This window comes from Molothrus aeneus, chromosome 25 (genome assembly GCF_037042795.1).
Source record: "Molothrus aeneus isolate 106 chromosome 25, BPBGC_Maene_1.0, whole genome shotgun sequence".
In the NCBI taxonomy this organism is placed as follows: Eukaryota; Metazoa; Chordata; class Aves; order Passeriformes; family Icteridae; genus Molothrus; species Molothrus aeneus.
The window spans coordinates 2,886,482-2,911,483 of NC_089670.1; the positions used below are offsets into that span (position 1 = coordinate 2,886,482).

The 25,002-nt window shown below is 41.5% G+C and overlaps 2 protein-coding genes across 2 annotated transcripts in view; one reads left to right on the forward strand and one right to left on the reverse strand.

Moving 5' to 3' along the window:
• Positions 1–24,447, forward strand: part of B3GNTL1 (UDP-GlcNAc:betaGal beta-1,3-N-acetylglucosaminyltransferase like 1) — a 108,480-nt gene extending 84,033 nt beyond the window's left edge. Inside the window, exons 8-13 of the mRNA XM_066565789.1 lie at positions 609–733; positions 8,058–8,193; positions 15,703–15,771; positions 16,948–17,022; positions 19,455–19,541; positions 22,548–24,447. Coding sequence (XP_066421886.1) covers positions 609–733; positions 8,058–8,193; positions 15,703–15,771; positions 16,948–17,022; positions 19,455–19,535 — 486 coding nt within the window. The 3' untranslated portion in view covers positions 19,536–19,541; positions 22,548–24,447. The remainder of the gene's footprint in view (positions 1–608; positions 734–8,057; positions 8,194–15,702; positions 15,772–16,947; positions 17,023–19,454; positions 19,542–22,547) is intronic.
• The window catches only part of TBCD (tubulin folding cofactor D), a 124,779-nt gene continuing 120,260 nt past the window's right edge, over positions 20,484–25,002 (reverse strand). Inside the window, exons 39-40 of the mRNA XM_066565788.1 lie at positions 22,828–22,912; positions 20,484–20,821 (exon numbers count right to left, since the gene is read on the reverse strand). Of these exons, the coding sequence (XP_066421885.1) occupies positions 20,810–20,821; positions 22,828–22,912 (97 nt within the window). The 3' untranslated portion in view covers positions 20,484–20,809. The remainder of the gene's footprint in view (positions 20,822–22,827; positions 22,913–25,002) is intronic.

Genomic DNA, 25,002 nt, shown 5'->3' on the forward strand with positions numbered 1-25,002 from the left:
TGCAGTTTTTATTGAAGTCTGTCATTATGGTGCCTGAGTCACCTTTCCTAAATAGAGACCAGCATTTGTGTGACAGCCAGAGAAAGAAGGACAATTCCAGTAAAATGAGAAAAAAACCCTTCTCAAGTCACTGATCCCTTGCAGTACAAACTATTTGGTTACATGGAACTTTAGGCTGCACAAACTGTTTAGCAGCTGTGTCTCTCTTTCTTTTGGATTCACCTGCACCAAGCTTGAGATCCCAGTCAAAATGAAATAATGTTGATTTTTCCACCTCTGTGCTTGCCCTTCATTTATAAACAGCACTGCTCATTCAGCAGCATTAGCTGCATTTATTTCATGACCCATTCAAGAAGTTCATTGGGACATACACAAATAATGGTATAGAATCAGAGATGGGCTTGGGTTGGAGCTTAAAGATTTTCTTGTTTCACTTCCAGGACACTTTCAGGTTGCTCCAAGCCCCATCCAACCTGGCCTTGGGGAGTCCACACCCTCCAAATTGTATTTATGAGTAGCAATTCTGTCGAACCATATTAATCTGGCAGAGAAATAAAACACCTTCAGATGTAACTGAATGCTGATCTAATAAGTGTTTTCTGTTGCAGGGTGTCCCAGAGGATTTGCTGTTTTTTTATGACCATCTCCAGAAGGGCGGTGGAGTCTTTCGAGTGAACCATTGCCTCCTGCTCTACCGGTACCACCCCCAGGCTGCCACTCACTCTGTCCTAGAGTAAGCTGTGCTTTCCAGGAGAATTTCAATGTTGGGTTTGTCTTGGATCATCAGCAGCAAAGACGGTGAAACTGCATTGGGGTTTTCAATTAGGAGTTTTAATACGTAAAAATTTCATTGTCGTGTTTTTTGACGTATGAACCATAATGTAAAAAAATATTTTTTGAAATGTTGTGGCTTAATTTCAAAATCAACCGCCTCAATATTTAAAAAGTAAACAGAAACTTGTAGTACCAACAGAAAAGGTCTTTTGGAAAAAAAAAAAAGAACCAGACCAAAACCAAACCTTTAATCTGATAATGTGCTGCCTTTACATATATTATTTTCTTATTTTAAAGGGTCTAAACCACCTAAATCAGATAATGAGGTTTGAAAAATCCTTGAGGATGTTTAGGAGTAATTATCTCAGGTGCTTCCTTGTAAGCTGCTTTTGTTGCCTGCTGCCTTTCTGGGCTGCTCAGCCCCTAAAGGAGGTGTTAAATTGCTGATTCCTCTACGTGCTGCAAGCTGAGCCCAAGCTGTTCCCTTCTCTTATGCAGTGACATTAATAAAAAATTACATGAGTTGTACTGTCCTTTAGGAATCCCATGCCAGAATCACAGTGGTAATTAAGTAAACTGTTTTCTTACTGATTAATGATATGAGTACACCTTTCAGTCAGTCCTGTTTTTATGGCTTTGTAGAACTGACCAGTAAAAATGAACATTTCTGTGTACATTTTGGTTGTCCATCCCTGTATTGCTGCACATAGTGTAAAACAAATAAGTGCCATAAATAGCACACTCATGGTTAATGTCACTACAGATCTTCATAAATGTGAATATCTATATAAAATCATTTAAGTATGGAAAGGTCATTCCAGCAAATAGTACATATGCTTTTGCTTTTGCAAACAAGCATGAGATAAATTATTTTCCCTTTTATTCATGTTGAAATGTAAAGATTTCTTTTTTTTTTTCCTCTTTTACTGTGTGATCCTTTTGGCACTTAGTGACCAACTTTTCAGCCATGCATTATGGGACTCTTGGAAGCCTTTTGCTTCTATCTGTGGGAAAGCATCTAATTCTTGGAAATTAATTTGTTTTGAATTTACTGCAAGCTGTTGCTTATTCAGATCTCCAAGGCTGTGTGGCACAAGCACCCTGAATTACAGCATCCTGGGGGAATGTGGAAATGCTGTGAGCTCTTTCAGATGTGCAGGGTGCCTGTCCAAATTGGCGCCTTTCTTGTCTCATTCTAAGAAATCAGGAGAGCTGCTCTTCCTCTTGGCTTCCTGCTGGTACTACTGGGGATGATATTTGGGGTGGCTTTCCAAAACATGAGGTTGTGCAACAGCTCCTTGTCCTGGCTCATTCTCTTGTTTGTTGCCCGAGTTCTGAAGGGTTGCCCAGTGTTTGTGTCTGGAGACCGAAATGAACGTTGAGCAAAAAGAGATTAATGGACTCATCACAAAGGTTTAAGTTTATAATTTAAATTTGGTCTTGCCTAATTTGCCTCTTGGTCATTGCACCTTATTTAATGCATGTTCTGGCTTTTCTAGAAGCCTTTTTCTTTATATGGTGTCTTTTGTTGAGCAGTTTTCTGTGGTGTTTTGCTTTTTGCCATTGGCGCAGGTCATGTTTTAAATTTTGAGTTAGCCTTGGAAGTAGTAACTCACCAGCCAAATTAATATCTTGTCTGAGATCAAAATGATGTTGTAGGAAAGTTGATTTTTTTTTTTTTAAGAATGGTTTCAGTCTTAAAAACCATAGCAGGACATTTTTATACAAAGGTGCGTCATTCATTCTTTCCAGCAAAAGACAACAGTCACTCGTAACCTGTGATGGTTTCAGTTTATGTGGGTGTCTTCCAGAACCTTCCAGGGGGAAAGAAGCCTCACTGCATTTTCAGACTTCCTAAAATATGTGTAAAACTGCTTGGCAAGTGACATTTGGTTCTTTTATTGTTTTAGTTAGTACATATAATTGTAAACAATCATGTGCTTTAGGTCATTTCCTACGATTAGTATCCTTCTGGAACACATATCTGGAGTTGAGAATATCTGTGAAGCAGGAAACTAAATCTTATTTGCATTCTCCCTTACCCTGGAGGCATCAGTCTGCATTATTAAATGTTTTGGGTGCGTGACAGAATCTGTATGAAGTTCAGTGTCTGTGTTTAGATTTCATTAGGTGCACGCAGAAATATGAATGTTCTCATTGTCATCTCATCCAAAGCCTGTGATGGATATCTGCTGGATTTTGAGAAACTTCTCTCAGCTAGGAATTCACAGCACAAAATCCCACTTTTCATATCTCTTGGATCTAAATCACTTTATTTGGTGTTGTACCCTAGGGTTGTGTGTACTCAGTGCTGCACGGCCACATTAAATTGATGTGAGACCATAGCAGAGTTTAGAGTGAGGAGTACTGGAGTAAGAAAGTCTAATGTATAATAAAAACATGTTAAAATTGGTAGATTATTATCTTGCCAAAGGGGAGAGAAAGGAACTGTATATACAACAATACCACACTGTGAGATGAAAGTGAGCTTGGATTGAGGTGAGCAATAAAACATTGCACTTGTCTTCAGGTAGTGCAGCTCATGAAGACAGGTGGTTGGGGCATGCACTAATCCTTGGAGCAGTTTACAAGTTTTTAGTCAAGACAAATTTAATACATATGGAAAAGAGGGTTTGTACTTTCTGTCCAAGATCTGAGCAATTCCCTCTTACACAGAAAAGGTGAAGTGCACCTTCAGTAATTTCAGTTCCCCTGTGCTCAGAACGAGCATGATGCTGCTCTGCAGAAATAAGCAGAATTACATAATCTATTGAAAACATCTGGTTTCAGGCACTGGGAGCTTCAAGTGTCATCTGAGCGAAGAGGAACAGGCATTAGTGTGAAACACACATTTGGCTGTTTCAGAGGTGCTCTGAGGCCAGGCCTTGGATCTGTGGTGAGCACAGGAATGCCTCCTTCATTTCCTGCACAAACATACACGGCCAAAAATAGGCAGGAGAGAGGAATAACATACTCCTGTAGAGCTGAAATTAAGATGAGGTCAACTGCATTTTTATCTTCTATGCTTGCATTTGGCACTTCAATTAAACATGGAAACTAATGACCTCATTAGATTCTTGAAAAGTAAATGCCATTAACATTGATAGTCTCTGTCTCTCTTAATAAGCCTTTCATGAAAAATAGGCCACAATGCAAACCATGCCTCAGCTAATGACCCGTGACCTGAAGATGAACTCAGACATTAATAGAACCTATTAACAGTGTAAATGTAATAACTCAGTGGGACGATATAGTCCAGCAATTAATAAGTTCACATGAAGTTCAACAGAACAACAACGGCAAAAAAAATCAGTTTATTCACCAGTATGGCCAAGGTTCAAACAGGATTTATTTCTGAATTTCCTGTGGATGGTAAGGGCCTTGAATTCTGTGTGCAACACTGGCTGTAAGGGATCTGCTTTTTCAGCTCTCACTGTGATGGTGAAGTTCTCTGGTTTATCCATCAGGTGAGATTCACCTCTCATCCAGAACTCTCTTTCCCTGCTATCAATAAAAGGGCCCTGGAAGAGGATGCTCACTTGGGCAGCTCCTCTTCCTGCCTGCTGTTACCTGAGCACCGTGCAGGGCCAGCACAGGGAGAAAAGGTCAGATTTATGGGTCTATAGTATTTCTGTGGATGGCAATCCATGCCTAAAATTCCAGTACTGTTCAGGATATTGGGCTTGTATTTCTGCATTGCTCAAGTACTTGTACATTTGTCTTTGCTCTGTGGATTCACTTATGTGGCCTCACTGGGGGAAGGAGGGGAAAGGCAGTGCAACAATATGGCGAGGTTTGACTGAGCTCAGACATTAAATCATGTTGCTTTTATTGTCACATTATCTTTCATTTCAAAATAGGAGTAGAGCAGATGTTTCTTGACTCCTGTATTCAGTCAGTAGGGTCACCACACATTTTTAACAGAGCTCCATTGTTGCATTACTTGGGTGGATGGTCTGGTAATAACAACTTGGGGCTGAGGAACACACGGTGTAGTCATTCTCACCCTCTGCATGAATACCCTCATTTCACTCCTGCAGGATTTTGGCTCCTCTTCTTCCTCCTAGGCTCCATAACTGATGAGCATTCAGGGGCCAGGGCAAGTGAGATCTGAGGAAAATTATGTGAGCCTCAAGAATGACATTTTGAGTGGAAATACTCCTAACATTTCTTTTACAAACTTGTGGCAACAAAATGAAAGGAACTGGGGAAATAATGTATTTCAAGATTTGAGGTCAAGAAAGAGCGTTAGGATATGGGGACAAATTTGTACATTGAGAAGAATTTTGTCCCACCTTCTGGCTGAGGAAAATCTTGTGAACTGAATACAGGCTTGGACATGGTACTAAAGGCTGCTGCAAATTGCTTACTCTAATCTTTTGTGAGATGGGTAGGAAAAGCTGCCTTGATTTGGAGTGATGCAGAGTAATAATACCTCCTAGGTTTTGCTGGTGGCTGTGAATATGTAATAATGCATAATCTGAAAATGGCTGTGAGAATCATCTCTGAGTGGTGGTTTGTACAACTTCTGGATCGTTTCAGGCGTTTTCTTTAATTACCCTTTGCACGTTGCTGCAGCTCCTGTCTGCTGCACCTGCACTGGCTGCTGAAGGATGGGAAAATGGCATTCCCTTATCCCTCGAGGCAGGAATCCCAGTTATCTCTTCTGGAAACATCAAAAAAAAAAAAAAAAAAAGTGGCAACTTAGGTGAACCAGAAACCTGAAGGGAATAACCGAAACTCTCTCCTTTGACACCTGTAAGCTCCTTCTGCCTCAGCCTGTGGGATTGTTTGTGCAGAGGGAGTTCTCACAAAGATGAAGCCTGTGAGTGCCACTCTCCCCTCAGTTCTGTGTTTATCTGGTATCTCAGCTTGCACTGTTAACAGTATTTCAGGGTTAACTCAAGACTTCAAAGTGTTTGATAGAATTTTTTCATTGAAAACACACAATATGGAGGTGTGAGTGTCACTGTGATATTTTATGAAAAATCCCTTCGCCAGGATTTTTCTCCTGAGAAGCTGAGAAGCCTCAGAAAAGAAATGTAAACAATAATTATCTGATTGCTTGGAATGTGGTTTGGAGGTTACTTACCAGCAGGTGCATCTTTGATTGGTTCCATGTGAATTGTTTTTAATTAATGACCAATCCCAGTCCACCTCTGTTGGGATTCTGGTCAGTCACAGGTTTTAATTATCATTCTTGTCTAGCCTTCTGATGTCTCCTTTCTCTTTCTTTAGTATAGTTTTAATATATCATTTTCTTTCCTTTTCATATCATATATCATATATCATATATCATATATCATATATCATATATCATATATCATATATCATATCATCCTTCTGAGAACTTGGAGTCAATTCTCATCTCTCACCTTGTCCTGGGACCCTCACAACACCACAACAATGTGAGCTTCAAATGCTTTTCTGTGGGCATTGTCATAAGAATGGCTCATAGTGATGCAAGCAAAACATCCCAACTGCTGGGTATACTGGCTTTGTTTTTACAACAAAGTACATATTTAAGAAAGTTTTTTATTGTTGTTAAATGAAGCTGTCTGACAATATTCTTGTGGTTGAACAACAACCCAATTAATTTGGAGTTTAATACCTTTCATACCCTTTTATTTCAGAGTGCAGTTTTCTTACAAGCTTTCCCCACTTGCTTTTCCAGGAGAACATTGATAGGTGAGATGAGTCAGTAAATCTCCTTCAGTCTGAAATCTTCATGTGTGATTAACAGCTCTGAGATTTGGTCTGAATGAATTTTACCTCAGTAGGGCACTGAGGGTCTCATGGCCTAGACAGCAACCACAACTGTCTGGAAGAGCCAACACTGCTGTGCTGGGACAGCTTCATGAAAATAAAATCATCTTTTATAAGCCTGGAGGTAGATTGTAGTGTTTGCACCTAGAAATTTGTTACAAGTTCTCTTCATGCCTTGTAAGGCTGCCTGGTTTTTTAATTTAGTTTCTTTAATGTTGTAAACTCAAGTGGAAAAGAAACTTGCCAGTGCCACTCAAGCCAACAGAACAGATTCTGAAGTTCCTTTAGAATGTAATATGGTGTTATCTTTCTGAAGTCACATTTCAAAGGAAATCACTTTTAAAAGCTCTCCATTTATGTGCAAAGCAATAATCTTCCTTTTTAGATGCACACAGAAATTCTAAAATGCCTAGTAAAGTGATCCTGGAAAAATACTTGACCTTCATATTTTGTTTCTTAAACTTTCCTTTGGGACTGCAGTATGCTCTCATGAACATGGAAAAAGGCAAGTGTCAAAGGATGCCAGCAGCACTTAAAGCTTTTCAGCAGGAATGCATCTTGTGGTTGCATTAAAAGAGATTTTTGATCAAATCCAAAATTTTCTTTTTCCCCATTAGTTGAAATGCTGGTGCAGAGCCATCATCCTTGGAGCTGTGAGGAAATTTTATTTGTGCACGAGGTCTTTTCCAAGTTATCAGAGCAGGATCAGTGGTGAAGGATGAAGTGAGCAGGATCTGGCTGTGCTGAAGTGAAGTGGGGTCACTGGGTCCTATGAGGGTTGTGTGGTCTTCAGAACGTAACTGGGACTGTGAAGGAATGATGCAAACAAGAAAATGGAAAACTCCACTTGAAGTTTGCCTTAAATAAGGAGACACCACTAGGGGTTCATCAGAATTTCCTGGGAAAGAAAGTTACAGCTCAAGGCGCCTTGTTCAGAGATGGATGTTGGGAAGTATCATTTGTCAAATTGAGGAAATCAATTTATTCTGTCTAGGAAACTGTTTAATAAGGCTGAGGTGGGTTCCTAGTTAATGAATATTAAATGAATGCTGGAAATAAAGCAGATGTTTTTAACAGCAGGCAGTTTTCTTTAATCCATGATAAATGTTGCAGTCTTAAATATTGCATTATGGGCTAGAACACACACTCAAAAAAAAGCTGTAGTTGTCCAAGTGGATTTGCCAGTTGGGAGAAATGGACCATGAACAAACTGCTTTCCTTGACATTGTTTTCTCTTTCTGAGAACCTGTCTTGAACTTGTGGAAGATGTCAGGAGCTCTTCAGTGTCTAAGGCTGTAAACCTGACCAAATGTTTTTTGTGTGAGAACTTCCACGGAATTTCTTTTCTACACTTCCCTCAGAAATTTCCAGCCTAATGTTCTGATGTGATTTTTGGAATTTTTTTTTGGAATTATATGAATCCCTTTGGTCAGGTTTACCTGTAGGTGAGTGTGTACATGTGCACATAGCTCTATAATAATGCTAAAACAAAATCTGCCCTTTTTCCAACTCTCCAGGGAAACCATCTGGAATCACCGAGTCAGGTTCCTCGAGGACAGAGTCCTGAGCTCCTGGACATCATTCACCATTTGGAATGCTGGCAAGCAAGGCAAGAAGCTCTACAGGAGCTTGTCACCAGCTAATCAGAAAAAGGTGAGCTGGAAAGTGACATTTGTACAAACCCACTTCTTCTTCTTCATATTCTTCTAATCTAACTGAGCAAAATTCTCATAAGAGATTTTGTCCCCAAAGTTGTAGTTGATAATTAATACAAACTGGGGCAATTCTCAATATTCTGTGTGATGTATTTCTTCTTTTAAAATGCCATGGTATTTTATTTAGAGCTCATGGTGGGCATGGAGAGCAAGAAATGCACCATATCCCTGGTAAGCACAGTGGAGGGTGAGACACAGCTGTAGTTAGCAGGTTCCCAGGGTGAGTAGAGCAACTCTTTATTTGGGTTGTATGGTGCTGAACTCCCTTGCCCAGGGTCATCCATAGCTGTGTAATATTTGCCCAGTTCCAAAGTGGATACTGGACACGTCCCTGGCCACTGTGACTCCCTTTGGAAAGGGATTGATTGCCAAAAAGGATTTGATTGCCAAAAAAAGGGTTTGGTGTGGGCTGAAGGGGTGAGCAGAAGCTGCTGGACATGGCTGTCCCATTCACATTCAGCTGAATATGCTGGGATTTGGCAGTGGCAGATATTTCTCAGGATAGATTTGTCCAAAAGTCTAAATACCTTATTTTTATAACATATTCTTGTGTGCAATAACTTTGTGTTAGATAAAGGCTTTAGGGCTAATGTCAAATGGCTGTTTCTTATAAAGAGCTACAGAACATTCATTTTATTGCTGCATGTGTTTTTCTTTTCTTAAGAATATAGATGGGAAGACAAAATGACAAATACATATAAAAACCTGATTAATGTTGTGGCCCTCAGACCACACACATATAAAAAAATAGAAGACATTTGTATACACACAGTTAGAATTACTGAATAGGCATGGGAGTAAATGTACAAAGTAAAAACTGAACTGAATTTCCTGCTTGATATTCCAGTGCCAATGCACAGCCATCCCTCAGTCATTGCCATCATGTGGCAGTGGGTGAGCTAGATGAAAAGACATTAAATGAATCAGTTGCTTCATTCAGAGAGGACAGACCTGTCCATTAAATATGATTTTTTTATTTGTTGATTTATTATGACATTTATGTTCTATATATTATTTCATGATTATATATAATAATAATGATGACGATTATATTTTATTTATAGATATAAAAACCTATAAAAGTATAAAGCCAACTAAAATTAAGTTTAGAATATAGCTGCCTAAACTTAATTTTAGTTGGTTTAATACTTTAAGTCAGTTTAGGCTCCTGAGATTTCACCTATGCTTTGTTTGTCTGCATACTTTTATTGAGATGCAGAATTTCATCAGAAGTCCTGACTGACTTTGGCTGGACTGTGGAGTCACTGCAGGGTTGTTTTCTCAATTGGCACCAAGTACCTGCAGAAAATTTGGGACACACACTCCTAGGATAAAATAAAAAAAAAACTCAAAAAACCCCTCCTACATACATCTTGTATTATTTTGTAATTTTGAAACAAACCTGGACTCTACTAAATCCTCAGGAAGAGAATTAAATCATTTGAACTGTCAGGCTTAGGGTGTGTAAGAAAACATCTTTTTCAAGCAAAAAAGAATGTTTCTAGTATTTTTAGAACCTGGTAAACAAAGCAATTGCATTTCTTCTGCTGACAAGGTCTTTGTGGGATGTTGAAAAGCCCAGCTCTGCCCTGTGCCAAAGAGCATTGTTTCTTAGAAAACAAAATTCAGGCAATTCCAGGAAGCAGCAGTCTGTCTGTGTTCATACTCACTAACAAATTATTACTTTAGTTTGTTTGGGAAACAGTGTGAATGTGAGCTGTGGTTATGTTAAAAGAGAAAAGGACACCTCAGCAATTCTCCCTTTTCCCTCAGCCATCTGTATACTGAATATTAAAATGATGCTTTGTCTCCAAAGGAGTCAGGCAAAAATCCAAGGCTCAGGATTTTTGCTAAACAGCAACACACGAAAAAAATTATTCCACTAGTAGGTTTTTTTATGAATTAATTACCATGATCTCAGTATTCTTAGGGAAATTCTGCTTCCTGGCTGTCCCCTTCTTGATTCACACTGCTGACAGTGGTTCAGTATTAGCATTTCTGCAAGGATGAAGTCAAACAGGCCTTTTTTTGTTTAAAACACATCCGTTGTGTCTATAATTTGCAGCTGAAGATGGAAACCAAATGTTTTTTGGGATGCTCCATGTGCCTGGGGGGTTTCTGAGCTGTCTTGTCTGCTCTTTTATTCTCCATCAGACTTCAGCTAAAAGGAGAACTTGAGCATTAACATTTCGTGTCATTTCCGATGGCTGAAAATAGAGTTCCAGTGGCTCATGGAAAAGCAGGGGAAAGGCCCAAATAAGCATCAGCTCATTAGTGGGCTGGAAACAGTGCTCGTACACAGCCAGGCCATGCCATTCCTCTGTGACAACAGAAAAAGTCTTTTGAAGGCCCTTTTCCTTGGCTCATCGACCATTTAAAATCATCCATTGGGTTCCCTTTGCCTTTTTCCAAGAGCACCATCACCAAACCTTGTGTTGCAGCTCTGGTCCTTCAGCTCATCCCCACAGCCAAGAAATGCTCACATTTTGCAGCATTTTAACCATTCTGAAAGTGTGTGAGTGGCACTATCAGAGCCTGGAGTGGGGGCATGGAAAGCAAGGAAACATGAGTAAAGAGGAGAATGTTACACCCACCTCCACAGTGGAGTGGCAGAGTGAAAGCAAGTTAAAAGCCTCCAGAACAAGGAAAGAGATGAAATTTGAAAGTTTCCCTTAAATCCAGGTATAAAACCTGCTAAAATGACATGGGGTAAATCAAGGCTTTATTTTGGCTGTAGTGAATGCTTCTTGGCCAGGAAAACTCCCTGTTTTTTCCATGTGGGAGAAGTGCTGTTTGCAGGCTCTGTTTTGTCAGCACAGAGCTGTGCACACCCAAAAGGTGCCTGGCACCACTCAGATTTCCTCTGCAGGGATGAGTCTCTGGCAGTGAGGTCCCACACCTATGAAGGCAGGTGTGTGTTGTACATAACAAGGGAAATGTCTCATATCCAGTGTTCAGCAGCTGATTTTGCATGTTGGATTCTGGTGTTAAAATTCTCCACTGATTTTGTTGTGGATATGTGCAAAAAGGGGAAGCTGCTGCTGTTTTCAGTGGAATGGTGTCTAAATGGAATAATGAAATGCATTCTTGGGATTTAAAGATATCCCCAGTTACTGTCCTGGCTGTAGTGCTAAAGAGGGGAAATAAAAGCAGCTCCTGGTACAGAAAATCACTCAGATTGTGGCTGGTGCTTCCATGGCATGGCAGAAGCTGTTCATGCCCCTGTGTGGCTCTTGTCCTGTTTTTTCATTAGCTGTATCTATGTGAACTTGCATTGTAATGCTTTCAGTTGCTTTGTTTTGACATGAATGGCCAAAATTGATTTTGCTCTTGCAGAGATGTATATTAACATGCTCCTGAGGCTTTCTACAAGCTTCAATGAAAGAATTATAAATAGAAGAATTAACAGGGTTCACTAGAAGTTTAAACCAGCTGTGGGATTCCATGAGATGGGGAGGGAATGCAGTAGGGAAGATCTGCTCAGTAGGATTTTGCAGGTTGTCTCTGGATTTTGCTCAGCAGGATTTTGCAGGTTGTCTCTGGATTTTGCTCAGTAGGATTTTGCAGGTTGTCTCTGGATTTTGCTCAGTAGGGTTTTGCAGGTTGTCTCTGGATTTTGCTCGGTAGGATTTTGAGGTGTCTTTGTCTCACCTTTGTCTCTTTGGAGGTGACTCTGAGGACACCAGCTGATGTTAGGAGGAAGGGGAAGTCACAGTGTGCAGGTGACCATTTATTGGAAGGGTTTTCCAGTTTTCTGTCAAGTTCCACTCAGTTATTCACTCTCCCATGTGGAACTTGCCTCTCATGTCCTTCCAGACCTGAGAATGTGCTGATTGCAGGTTGTTGCTTTCTGTAAACGGCTTTTACAGACCCCAGGTGAAAACAAGATGGGGGAGATAAAATCCTGTGAAGATCATTCACCATAAAAGGACATCATTAAGCTGATGAAACCTTTCAGTTTTTCCATTATGAAATCTGAGTGGAATGGGAAGTGTGAGGAAACACCGTCTGCAGTACCCAACCAGTCACACAGGAAACAAACAATTAAATGGTGGTTGTGCAATCCCAGCAGAGCTGCAGCAGGCAGGTAGCCCCAGCTGCACCCCACGGCACCCTTCTGTCACTGGAGGAGGATCTGCTGCCTTCCATCTCCTTTCCCCAGGGAGGTCTGATAGCCCCAGCCTGGCCCTGCTGAGCCCCTGTATTTATTAGGAAGAGCAGCCAGAAAAGGGCTTTTATCTTCCTCAAACGTGTCTTCCCCCAGCAGAGGTTGTTTCTGAGTTAATATCTTTTCAGCAATGTAAACTTTCTCTTAGGAGGGAGAAGGCAATTTCTCCTTTTCCCCTTACACCACTGTTAGTTGCAATCCATATTTATAAAAATGTCTTACAGTAGTTCCTTAGCTTGGCTCTGGCAGAGACCCAGCTGTCTCCTCCACTTTTGAGCTGAGAGAATTAGCAGTGTCCTTTCCTTTGGAATTTTTGTAATTGTGCAGATTTTTATACATGTTTAAAACAAAACCATGTAATAATTCATATATTTTAGTAATACTGAAGTGTGATCTGAGGACTCAGTGTGTCATACTGCCAAAGAGTAATTTTGCTAAAAGGAGAGGGGGGGAAAAAAAAAAAGCAAATGGAGACTCCTTTATGGCTTTATAATTCATGGTTTCTCACAGGGAGATAGGAGTTCATGTGTGGATAGATGTTCTTCATAAAAGCTCCAAGAAAGAAAGCCATTAATGCAGGAAAATAAATAGGTGTCTCTGGGTTTATCCTGATAGTGTATAAAGTAAATAACTCCCATAAGCCTGATGCCCTGGCTTCTCCTTATAGGATAAACAACTGTGCCTAAGTCCTGTATTTAGACTCCAAACACAGCTTTGCTTTAATTGGAAAATAAATAGTGTGTGTCAGAAAAAGAGTTGCCTTACATTTTGGCCCACCCACATGGTGTGCAGGCTGCAGGAAAATCACCCATTCAAGTCTGACCTGTTTTTTACTACTGTAAATACCAGGGCTAAGCTGCCTGAGCCCATTGAGAATTATACAGGGAAATACCTCAGTGATAACAAAAAGGGTTTGAGCTCTTTGCATCAAAAAGGGAAATTTGTCACAGGCTCACCTGTGTTCTTTTTTTCACTGAGGGGTTTGTGTGGGGTGTTTTGGGGGTTGGGAAAGGGCAGAGTTTTCTACACCCAGAAATTGGAGTGATGGAGTGAGAGGGAGAATTGGAATGAATGGCAATTTAGTGGTACAAGAAGTGCCTTTGGAGAGAGACTGTTTACATGGGGATGTAGTGACAGGACAAGGAGAAATGGTTCTAAACTGACAGAGATTGAGATTAGATACTGGGGAGGAATTGATTCATGCTGAGAAGTCCAGGCACCACTCAGGGGTTTCTGTTAACTGGGTTATAACACACTGAGGGTGAACAGTGAAACTTTCCAGCACAGATCTTGCAGCTGAATTCTCAGTTACTGACAGAGAAGTGTAAATGGAATTTCTGTTTACCTTGTGTCATAAGTTTTGGTGGTTTATTTTGGCTTTTATTATCTATAAGAGCATAATCAGCTCCAAAAATAGCTTCATTTATTGGACAGTAAATCAACATATTGGACTTTGTTCCTAGAACTCTGTTGGGTTGAAGGCACATCTTGCTAAATATTGTTTGTTATGATCACAGCTTCCAGGGCAGTAAAACACAAGTGGTAGGACTGAGATTTGCTGAATATTGGAGAATTTTAAAGGTGGTTAGCACAGAATGAAGAGAATGAAGCCAGGGAACTTCTCTTCCCACAATGACTTCTACTGGTTCCCTTCATGTACACACATATTTATAGATCTGTGTGTGTATACACATCCACAGAATCTGAATTTCCAGCTACCCCAAAGCATTGCAGTGGGCATGGAAATGGGGCCAGGGATGTAAAGTGGATTCATCTGTGCAGGAGCTGCTTGTGTAACCCAGCTGCTCCAGCCACCAACACCTTGTACAATCTCCAGCACCTTCCTGAATTCCTCCTTCCCTTCCATTCCCATTCCAGTGCTGACACAGGGCTCATGTCCTTTGTGTAACCCCAAAGCAAATTCTGGCTGTGCTCCTGATGTGATTCCTCACTCACACAGCCCCAGAGTGCAAATTCCATATTGCCTTAATGTTCTGTTCTTCTTTTGGTGCCTGTTTTGTCTTCTCCAGGTCTCCCTGTGTCCCTCTAAGGGGTTCCAAGGACTGTCCCTGCCCAGTTTATCCCCTCATTTCCCTCATTGCTTTGGACACTGGTGCTTTGCTGCCTTATTTGCAGTCCCTTGATACTTTTGTTTGCATTCTCTTGCCATTGATGTTTAATGAAGGAAGTGATATTATGGTAGTAGAAAAACCCTCTACACAAACAGAATGAGGTCACTTTAGGTAAAAGAAAACCATCTTAATCACAGGAAGAAAATGTGTGAGAGAGATTTTAGACATGGAAAGCCAGCCAACATTTTCAGCCTTCTCTAACTTAATAAATTAATAAACAGCTGTTTGGCTTTTCAGATTTTCTCAGCAGTAAGTGTTGTTAATCAATTTTTAATGCAGCAATTAAAAAGATATGAAAGCTGCTATCCAGCTTTCACCAGAATAATTGATTTCTGTATGACCTTAACTATCTCAACTGCTCTGCTTCAGCATAAGAGCTCCATGTAGATAATGTGGATAGATCCAACGGAAGTCAGAGGAAAACATAGCCATGTTTATTTTAAAAAGTCTTCCCAAATGTTCCTGGCAACCTAGTGGCTCTCAAAAATGAGGCCACTGTGTATTTTAGATGGCAGGCATTTGTTCTGCCTGCATATTTATGAGGAATGCAAATAAAAACCCATCTGAAATATCTGGCACCTAGGGCTGCAAATAATGCTTTCATAACTCTAGTAAAGAATAAGCAAAGTGAAGCAGTAATTATTTGTGCTTAAACATCAGATCTGCTGAACTTTTCAGTTGAAATTGAAGTCCAGAACCATAGGAATTCCCAGATTTGGTGTGCTGTGCCCTGGAATTGAGGCTGGTACTGCAGAGCACCCAGAGCAGTGGTCCTGAGGTGTCTGGGGGTACATCCCATGCTTGGGGGGACAGGAAGAGAGAGGCTTTTATTGCATCTCATCCTGGGTGTTAGTGGAGTGCCAAAATGAGGAAATTGGTCTCTGGGATGAGTTTACTCCCTGAGGATGGGGTTGGTGGTGTTCCCTTATGCAGTCAGTGACTTAGATCAGAATGTGCTCATAGACACCTGCAGAATTTTCTCCACTCCTTGAGACAGACCCAGGAAGGATTTAATCAGGGTTTAAGCTCCAAAGGAGGCCCAGGGGGCTTTGCCCCACTCCTGTGTCCATCCCATGCCTGCAGCTCTGCTCATAGCTACATTACAGGTGAAATGGTGCTACTGAAATGTTCTGCTGCTGTTTTCCAGGTAACTGCATTTTGTGATGTTGATGAAAAGAAAATAACAAAAGGATTCTACACTTATGAGGAGTCTGAGGTGAGTTATAAGCACTCTTGCATTCTTTATTGTGATCTAGAAGTGTCCTGGGGAATGTGATGATGGAATTTGTCACTGATCTTGTGTTGTCCAGCAGCTCATTTTGGTAGAGAGGTTGTGACAGAAGGAGGGCTGGGAGCGGACACTGGAATGCAAACTGGAGCCAGGACTGTCAGCTTCACACTCAGTAAAGTCAGTTTAGAAAGACAAAAATACTTATTCTGAAAGGATCCTGATGATGGGGTAAAACAGTCTTCACTGACTGGTGTGTCTTCTAAATGGGAGCAGAATTCGGTTTATGGTGGATAATGGGAAGGAACACTAAAAATTTAAAGTTTTCCAACAAGTTTTCTTGTGAATCAAATTACCCTGAGCTTGCCAGATCCTTGTGTCTGATGGGAGTGGGACTGAGGGAAGGAGGGCCAGGATGCCCCTCCTCAGGTACAGCTTGTGCTTAGCCTGGAGTACAATTCCATACTGGGAAAACACTGAGTGCTTTGAGCTGCATGGGAGCAAATGGGATCAGCATTTCAGCCTGGAATACTGGGGAGCCACTGCCCAGCAGCTCAGTAATGCTGTCAGTGTGACTGACACACATCCTGGGCATTGGTCTTCCTGAAACAAACCCATTTTCTCAGATCAGCTGTAAAGATTGTATGCAGCTGTTGTGAATCCTTGGAAAATCCTGCAGCTTGGATCTGGGGTGAAGTCCCAGTTGAGCTTTAGCCCTTTAACAGCTCCCAGCAGGAGAGAGAGATCCTCCTCTCTCTGCACTGGTGCCTGTTCTGATGCTGTCTGAGGGCACAGGAATGGATGCAGTTCACTAAAATGGCAAAAAATTAACCAAAAAAAGAGTAACAGTTTGTTATGGGACAAGCCATTGAAGCTGCACACATTGCCATCAGATCAAAGAGGGAATTGTTTGGGAAAGGGCTGAAGTAGAACTTGGAGGTGAGGAGCAGTGAGAGCTGCTCCTCTTGGGAACAGAAATTCAGATTTGGTGTAACTTCACACAACTGCACTGAAATGTGACAGGCACTGAAACACAGGGAGAGAATGAGCAAGGTCTCTTCAGCATCACAGCTCAACACATTTTTTTCCCCTTTTAGAGTTTAGCAGCTCCTAAAACCAAGCTGGCAAGTAACCTGAGTGCTTCTGTACCCCTTCCTCCTGCAGGAGAGACCAAAACCAAAAATTCCTGTGTGTCACTTCAGGGATGCAACTCCACCCTTCGTGATCTGTGTGAAGCTGGTGAGTTCCACCTTTGGCTTCACCTGCAGGAGCAGCATTTGCTCCTCAGGGAAATGAGTTTCTATTCACTGTATGTGTCTTTTCCCAGAAGCTTTTGCTCTACAGTTGAATGGCTTTTAAAATCAGACTGATTGTGCAGGGTATTTTGGGATTTAAATCAGGAGTATTGGGTAAAATTAAGAATACAAAAAGGGACAGCTTCTGTGAAGGGACTGGATCTGTTGTACTTCCCTGCCCAATGCCAAATATACCCCAATGAGCACATGGACTCAGCCTCCTTTGGGCCAAGAATTTGCAGCCCCATGCATGGCAAAGGCTTTGTTTTTAAATCAGATCTTAAAAAGCATTTTGTTTGGCCCTGCCAGTTCTGAGGCATCTTCTCTATCTGACTGTGGCAACTTATTTCAACTGGTTTAATTGCCCTGATAATATCATTAGATGATAACCAGCAGTTCTTCTGCTGTTGTAACACAGAAGATTTAAAATAGCAAATACATTGGAGCGGTAAAAAACAATAAAAACCCTTCTGACAGCAACAAAAACCTGCAGCTCCACACAACACTGACATTCTGAGGCTGTGCTGATCCCTTCAGGGATGGATCAGCTGGATCTCCTTTCCTCTGGCACAGCCTGCTCTTAACTTGGCACTCCCAACCCCCTGATCAGCTCTGGGCTCAGAACTTGGGTTGTAAAGCCAGACTGGGAGTGCCTTGGGGCATTATCCTGTGCTGCTGCTTGATAAACTCTTGGATCAGCAAGTACTATTACAATTAATTTAATTTTTCATACTGCATAGAACAGTGGGTGGAAGTCCCCAGACAAAACATCTGTGCAACCTGTTCTAAAGCACATTTAATCTGTGAAGCCCTTACAATGAGACTATTATACAACATCTTGTCTGCAAACTCTGGGCTCTGACTTCAGTTGGGATTTCAGTCTATTTTTCCCCTGATGGCCACTGAGCATTTTCTGCTTGCTTGTTCTTTACCAACCTAAGTTCATCACCATTTTCTGAAGAAGGATGTGTGCTTTAAGGGGCTTTATTGGCTTTTATTTTGCTGTTCATGGTAGGGGATTATTTTTCCTTTTGACACACACAAAACCTGCATGTTCCTTTGCAGCTCCGAGAGGGTGATTTTGCAGATTAGATGTGTTTATTAAGTGGCCTGTTTACAAGAAGTGACTCTCTTGGCCATGTACTTGGAGCAGCACTGGCTCATTTATTTTTTCAGGCAGTTCCTCCCTTGTGAGCATTGGCATGGCTTTGGTACCAGAGCAAATCCTTCTGAAGAAGGAGGCATCCTCTGATCTTTGCTCATTTTATACTGGCTTCACAGGCAGCTGGAGCTGGAATTCTGCTATCTGTGTGAGTTTTTGCTGAAGAGAATCAAAGTGTGGCTTGAGCTGCTCAGGGCCACTTCACCCAAGGGTTTGTGCTCCCTGTTTGCTCTTGCTTGGTGGTAAAAGCAAAATGCTTGGAAATGCTGCTTTGTGCCCTGCCTTGGCTTGGATTCCAACGGCTGGAAATGAAAGGGATTTTTATTTTTCTGTCACAGCAATTAAAGTAGTTTGATTGTATAAAGTTTTCAGAAAATTTGTAGTTAAATCTCTCATTGTACAGTCCTGCCTGGCTTTTCCTGTGTTCTGGGAATGAAAGATTTGTCTTTAACTCTCCCACTTAATTTAGCATCTGGTCTCTTATGTATTTTTTTTCAACTCCTCTATAAAGCAGGTTATTTTTTTTCCAACTCCTTCAATTCCAGTTTCAGTGGGATTCCCTTTCTGTTACTTCCCATCTTAAACATTCACAGTTAAAATTTCACTCTTGCTGTTCTGGGCCAACCACACAAACATTAATTTTTGGGGGGTTTTTTGGTGACATTGCTTAAGACCAGTAATTCAGGATTGCAGGAGGTGCTCAGGAATGCTGAAGTTGCCCTGTTTTCTTAATGACATCACTGAGGTTGCTCAAGGACCAAATGTAGTCAGTTCCTGTCCTGATAACTTGACTGGGGCTCAAAAGGAAACACCTTTAACTCTGCAGAGTACTTCATCTGCCTGATGAAGGGCTTGTTTATCAGACAACCTAACCAGTGCTCAGAATCCACCCAAACCCCTTGTTTTGTCCAACTCAATGCCTTGGTCCATTTTCTGCCAATGTCAGAGTTGGCAAACACCAGAGCAGAGCTTTGTGTGAGCTTTGTGTGCTCCAGAGCAGCACTGCAGAGGGAGGAGCTCTCTGATATCCCCCCAACACTGATCTGAACCCTAAATTTTCAAAATACCTTCAATTTCTGAATAGAAACTTTCCTGAACCTTTATTTGCTTAGTTCTGCAAATGGGACTTTCTCCTGTGGCCTAAAGAATCAATAACCCAAACCTGCTGCAGCCTGAAATGAGTCTGAGCTCATTTCCTTCTTCTTCCCTTGCAGGACTTGACAGGTGGAGCCTTTGAAACAAACCTGGCCACGCTGAACCTGAGGGAAGGGAAGGATTATTATCACTTTAACTAAAGCAAGGTGAGGCAGTGCTGCTCTCTGTGTGTCTGGGTGCAGGAAAACCAAATTCTTCAGGGGTTTAGAACTTTGTAGTCATTTGTGCTTTGTTCATTTAATCTTTGGGCTGAGTAACCCCTTTGTAAGGGAGGTCACAGTTACACCAGGGTAATGCTGTGTGCACTACTTTTGACTGTGCACATTAGGAGTTATTACTGGTTGTTTTTACTGGGTGCATTACTACTCTTACTGTTGCACATCACTCAGTCTGACTGGTAAATTGTGATTAACAGTCAGTGAGCTCCACTAATTCCAACTCCCAGTCCAGCTTGCAGGAATCCTTAAGAAGCATTGAATAATCTCATTTATAATTACTTTCTTCAAAACCAGAGTCTGAGCCAGCCAGGTTGGAACTGAACGCCTGCACTTTGCAGCATTTACTTCACAGAGAAACTGGCTTGGTTTTAGCTTGTCTGCCTGAATTTTCCCTTCCTTTCACATCTGTAGAGGTGTCAATACACACACAGCCACTGTTCAACTACTGGGATAGTGGGATTTAATTACAGCCATAACATAACAGTGTAATTACAATAGGATGTGGCCTGTGCATTTGCCCTCCCCATTACATTGATCTCACTAAAGATCAATTTCAGAGTGATTTCATTTTGTAGGGGGAAGAAATGAGCTGGAGTCCTGGCAGTCTGGAGTCTCTTAGCAGTCCTGGAGCTGCTTAAAGAACTGCCTCACCTTCTTCAAAACTGAGTTTAAAAACAATTTGTCTGAATAAGTTACATAAAGAGTTGTTAAGAGAGGCTTTGACATCAGCTGAAGTGAAACCTGGATTTTTTGGTTTGACAATGACATAGGAATGACAGACTTTTCCACAGGGACACTTGGTGCTTGGGGATGATTTCAGTATCACTGAGTGTTGCCATTCTCACCTCTGAAAAATAAATTTGGAAGAGATCAGTGCAGCAGGTCAGGTTTAATTCTTGCTGTGTGTACAAGCACAGGCTCCAGCCAGGGAGGTCCAAACCCCTGACACCAAACCAGCCAGCTCAGTGTGACAGAGCATGACAAGAACCTGCCAGACAGCAACATTAAAAACTGAAAACAAGGGATTTTTGTCTTCCTGTGGCACATGTGGGCTTTCAGCCAGGCTCTGCCTCTCCTGCCCAGCAGTGCAGGGCTCAGGTGTCAGGATGGATCAGGAAGCCACAGCTCAGCCTCTTCCCACCCTGGAACCACTGAGGAGCTCCAGGACAGCCCAGCAGCAGCAGGACCTGCTCTCCTCATGCTGAACTCTGCCAGGGAGAAAGGAAAAGGGAAAGGAAAAGGGAAAAGGAAAAGGAAAAGGAAAAGGAAAAAAAGGAAAAGTCACTTGGAGCAAGCAGTCCCCTGCTCCCCCCACCCGACACCTTCACCTTGGAATTCCCAGGGAGGGGGGAATTTTGGGTTGAAAGTGGGAGATTTTGGGGAGTTTTAGACTCAGAACAAACCCCCAGCTCCCTGTTTTTCCTGGGAATTGGAGAATCTTGTTTTTTCCAGGAAACAAGGGGAAAAAAAACCTCAAACCACCTGCTTTTCCTGGGAATTGGAGGGGAAAACCCCCTGTTTTTCACAGGAATTGAGGAAAACCCCCCTAAACTCCCCATTTGTCCTGGGAATTTGGGAGATCTCTCCCTCTAAACCCCCCCCATTTTCCCTGGGCAGGATTTGGGATCCCAGATTTACCCCAGACCCAAGACCATCCCGGATCCATCCTGGGGGGCTTTGGGCACAACAGGGAGGAGGAAAAATTCCCCCCCTCCCATTCTCAATTTTTCTGGAGGGAAATTTGGGATTTTGAGCCATTTTTGGGGGAACTGCAGCTCCCTGTGGCATGGCTGTCCTGGCACTTCCCAGCCCTGTAATTAACTAACCCAAACAGAAAAGAAAATATAAAGCTGTAATATTTAGTCCTTTTAACCCCATGGCTTGAACTACCCTCCAGCAAATTTCATTTGTACAAAATTTAAAGCAGTAATTTAGAAAGTATTAATTCCAGATGAAGCCAATTTTATTCTCCTTTTTATCCTGCCATGCTTGGCCTCCTCTCTGGCTTCTCCCACTGCTGGAGCAGCACTGGGGACATGGGGACAGGTGGGACAGCCCCTCCTCAGGGGCACCCTGAGCTGCAGGCTCAGCTCTGTGCTGAAAGTTACACTGAATGTTTGTTTATGTGCAGGGAAGCAGGAGGGAAAGTTCCAAACTGAGCACCAAACATCCAGATCCCACCTGTACCAGCTCCCTCAGAGATACTTGGATTTAGATGTATTTAGATACTTCTTATTAATTTAGATATTTTATTATTTCATTGTTTTAGTTATTTTATTATTTATTATATTTTATTATTTTAGATATTTTTATATATTATTATTTCTTAATATTTTAGATATTTCTTATTATTTTGTTTATCCTCAAGACAGTTCTCTCCTAAAGTATCAGTCTTCTCTCAGCTTTCAAAAATTAAGGATTAGCAGAAGGAGTTTTTTGAGATCAGAGCGTTTATCTTGTAAGATCTCTTATTCTATTACTTGATTAGAAAACTTTTAAAAGCAACACTCAGCTCAGTTTTTGTTCTGCAAATAACTCCTTGCTGGGCAGGAGGTTCAGACTCTTGTTTTCCAGAATTATAAAAATGTTAGCTGAGGTTTCTTAAAATTGTACTAGAAGCAGATGGTAAAAACTGGAAAATGAGTGAAGACACTGCTATGAGCAGCAGGAGGTCTTTGAAGGGTATTCATAGTGTCTTAAGTATGAGTCTTTAAAGAAAGATAAATATTTATATCTACACAGTAACACATATTCTTTAAAACACTAAAAAACCTCTCCTAGAACCTCTACCAAAGCAGAACGTTCTGTACTTCTGAAATACTGAGCTGGGTGGGCATGTCCAAACTATCTAAAAATATATATTACACATAAATACATATATATTTATGTATATATATACACTTTATGGTTTTGTATGCTATTCATCCACAGCAGCAGTGCTGCAATTCTGTGGTCTGCACCACCTCATGTCATCATCCTGCTGTTGAAACTGAGAAGTTCCTGTGTTTCCCCTTCCCCAGGAAGGGCAGAGGAGCAGTGGCTGCACATCTGTGGCTGGAATGTGGCGCTGCCAGCCTGGAATGCTCCCTGGAACAGGGCTGGGAGGGCCTCAGGCAGCAGCTCCAGCCAGCCCACGTGCTCTGCAGCTGGCTGGGAACATCCTCAGGGACACCTCCATGAAAAAAGCAGCCCCTGGAGAAAATTCCCACCTCACCTTGGCCACCAGCTGGGGTCTGGGCACTTTCATGAGGTCGCAGAGGCAGTTTCGTCTCTCCCTCACCACGGGCAGCTCTGCTTCCCTGGGAGAGCAAAGGTGATTTCCAGTTAATTCAAAAAAATCCATAAAACACCCTCAGTGATCCCTGTCACCCCTGCACCACAATGGGTGTGTCCTTTCGTGCACATTTCAAAAGGCAGGAGTTTTTTGTTGTGTCACATTTGAAGGCTAAAGGACCATGTTTGTACCACCCTGAGTCAGATAAACCACAAATACACACCAGATCTGCCACAGGCCTAATAAAATGTCTCATTTTAGCTAATATTAGCCACTGGCTAATAAAATGTCCAAGACTATTCTTTTACAAGGTTTTATATTAAAAAACCTCACTTATTTGTACAACTCTTTTGATTAGAAGTTCATTTAATTTATTCTCCAAAATGACTGGATTTGGAGAAAACCCTCCCATCCCCTCTATAAAGAAAAAGGAAAAAAGGGTGAGTTATAAATAACTTCAATCTTTTTTTTCACACCTTGGACAATTTGTCCTATTTACCACTGGAAACTTTCTTGTGGCTAAACAAAGTGTATTATTTATAGAGTAATTTGTTTAAACTCTGCATGACACAACTGTATGATAAAGTCTCTGGAGTCCCACCAAGGAGAGTATGTGCATCCCAGTAATTATCATACTCCTTCAAATTCTCATTTGGCTTCCTGCTGCTAATACTTAAGGTAATTCAGAATTTAGACTGATTATTTTAGCACTGGGAGAGCTTGAGGAAAACAAGCAGCTCACTGAGACACTCAGCAACAACTTCAAATCTCTTTTTCTGCAAATAGCTCAAATCTACCAAGATAAAACAATTACATTTTGAGTAAATGAGCTCTTTGTCTTTGATCTCAGAGCACTGGTCACCGTGCAGCAGGGCACTCAGGGCTTGCTCCAAGCCAGAATAAGCCAGGCACACCCTAAAAATGACAGGGTGAAACCAGAATATTCATTTCTCTGGAGTGTTTTTCTGGGGAAGTGTTTTGCTTTGATTTAGGAGTGAGTTGTTTATGAGCAGAGCTGAACTCCACTGCTTTTCCTGTAGCACTGTGAGTGCTGGCCCTGGACCCATCCCTGGTGACAGCCCTCAGCTGATCCTGCAGTGTCAGCTAACAAATTCCTTATGCAATTCCTGAGCAAGCCTGCCCTTAAATGCAGGTTTGCTAATGGAGCTCTGAGTCACACCCAACACAATCCTAAACTTCCACCTGCACCTAAACAAGGAATTGTAACCACAGACAGAGCTGCTGGCAACCACTCCTTCAAACCTGAGACTCCTGTTCCAGTTTTGTACTGGAAAATTCAGAAAAAGAGCAGCAGCCACTCCTCCTAATGATAAACTCAGCTTTCTTTTCACAAATATAAAGTTCTTTAAGCTGAAGCACAGAAATAAACTGGAAACCACACAGAAGTCAAACACTGTAACTGCAATCTGCAACTGTCAGCCACCACTAAGGTGTATTTGTTCTTTGAGCTTGTCTGGGATAAATTTATTTCTATGAAATGTCAATGAACACAAAAAGCCATTTAATATAATGACTAAATAAATTCTATATTTTTCTACATTTGTCTGTTCTCTGTGACTGCTGTTTGGGGCAGCAGCCCCATGGGCCAGGTCTGTGACAAGGAAAAATGTTTAACAAGGCAGCAAAACGAATAAATTAATTATTATCTTAAAATTCTGTATTTTCTCAAACCTGCCCAGCTAATAATGCCCAATGCTAGAATTTGCAGAAAGGGGAAAATCCAGTGCCAAAAATGGTGGTTCCCTGCTCCTGTCACTGCACAGGTGCTCATGGAATGATTCCTTTGCTCTAAAAGTCACTGGATCGTGCTCAGGAAGAACAAGATCCTCTTCCCCTGCCCCTGGAAGGAGGTAAGTAAAAAAAACAAAAAAGAATTACATTCTATGAAGTGGTTGTTTAATTCATGCCATCCTATCCTGGGAAACATCTAAACTGCTCCAATTCCAAATCTTTGCTTGAATACAAGGCTTGTAGCATGTTGAGTAATTACATTTCATGGGAGATTTGAGCTGTTCTGCTAATTCTGTTGTTTTCCAGCTTGCAGAGATCCTTCCTTTCCCCAAATCCTGCCAGTGCTTGTAAATGCCAAGAAAC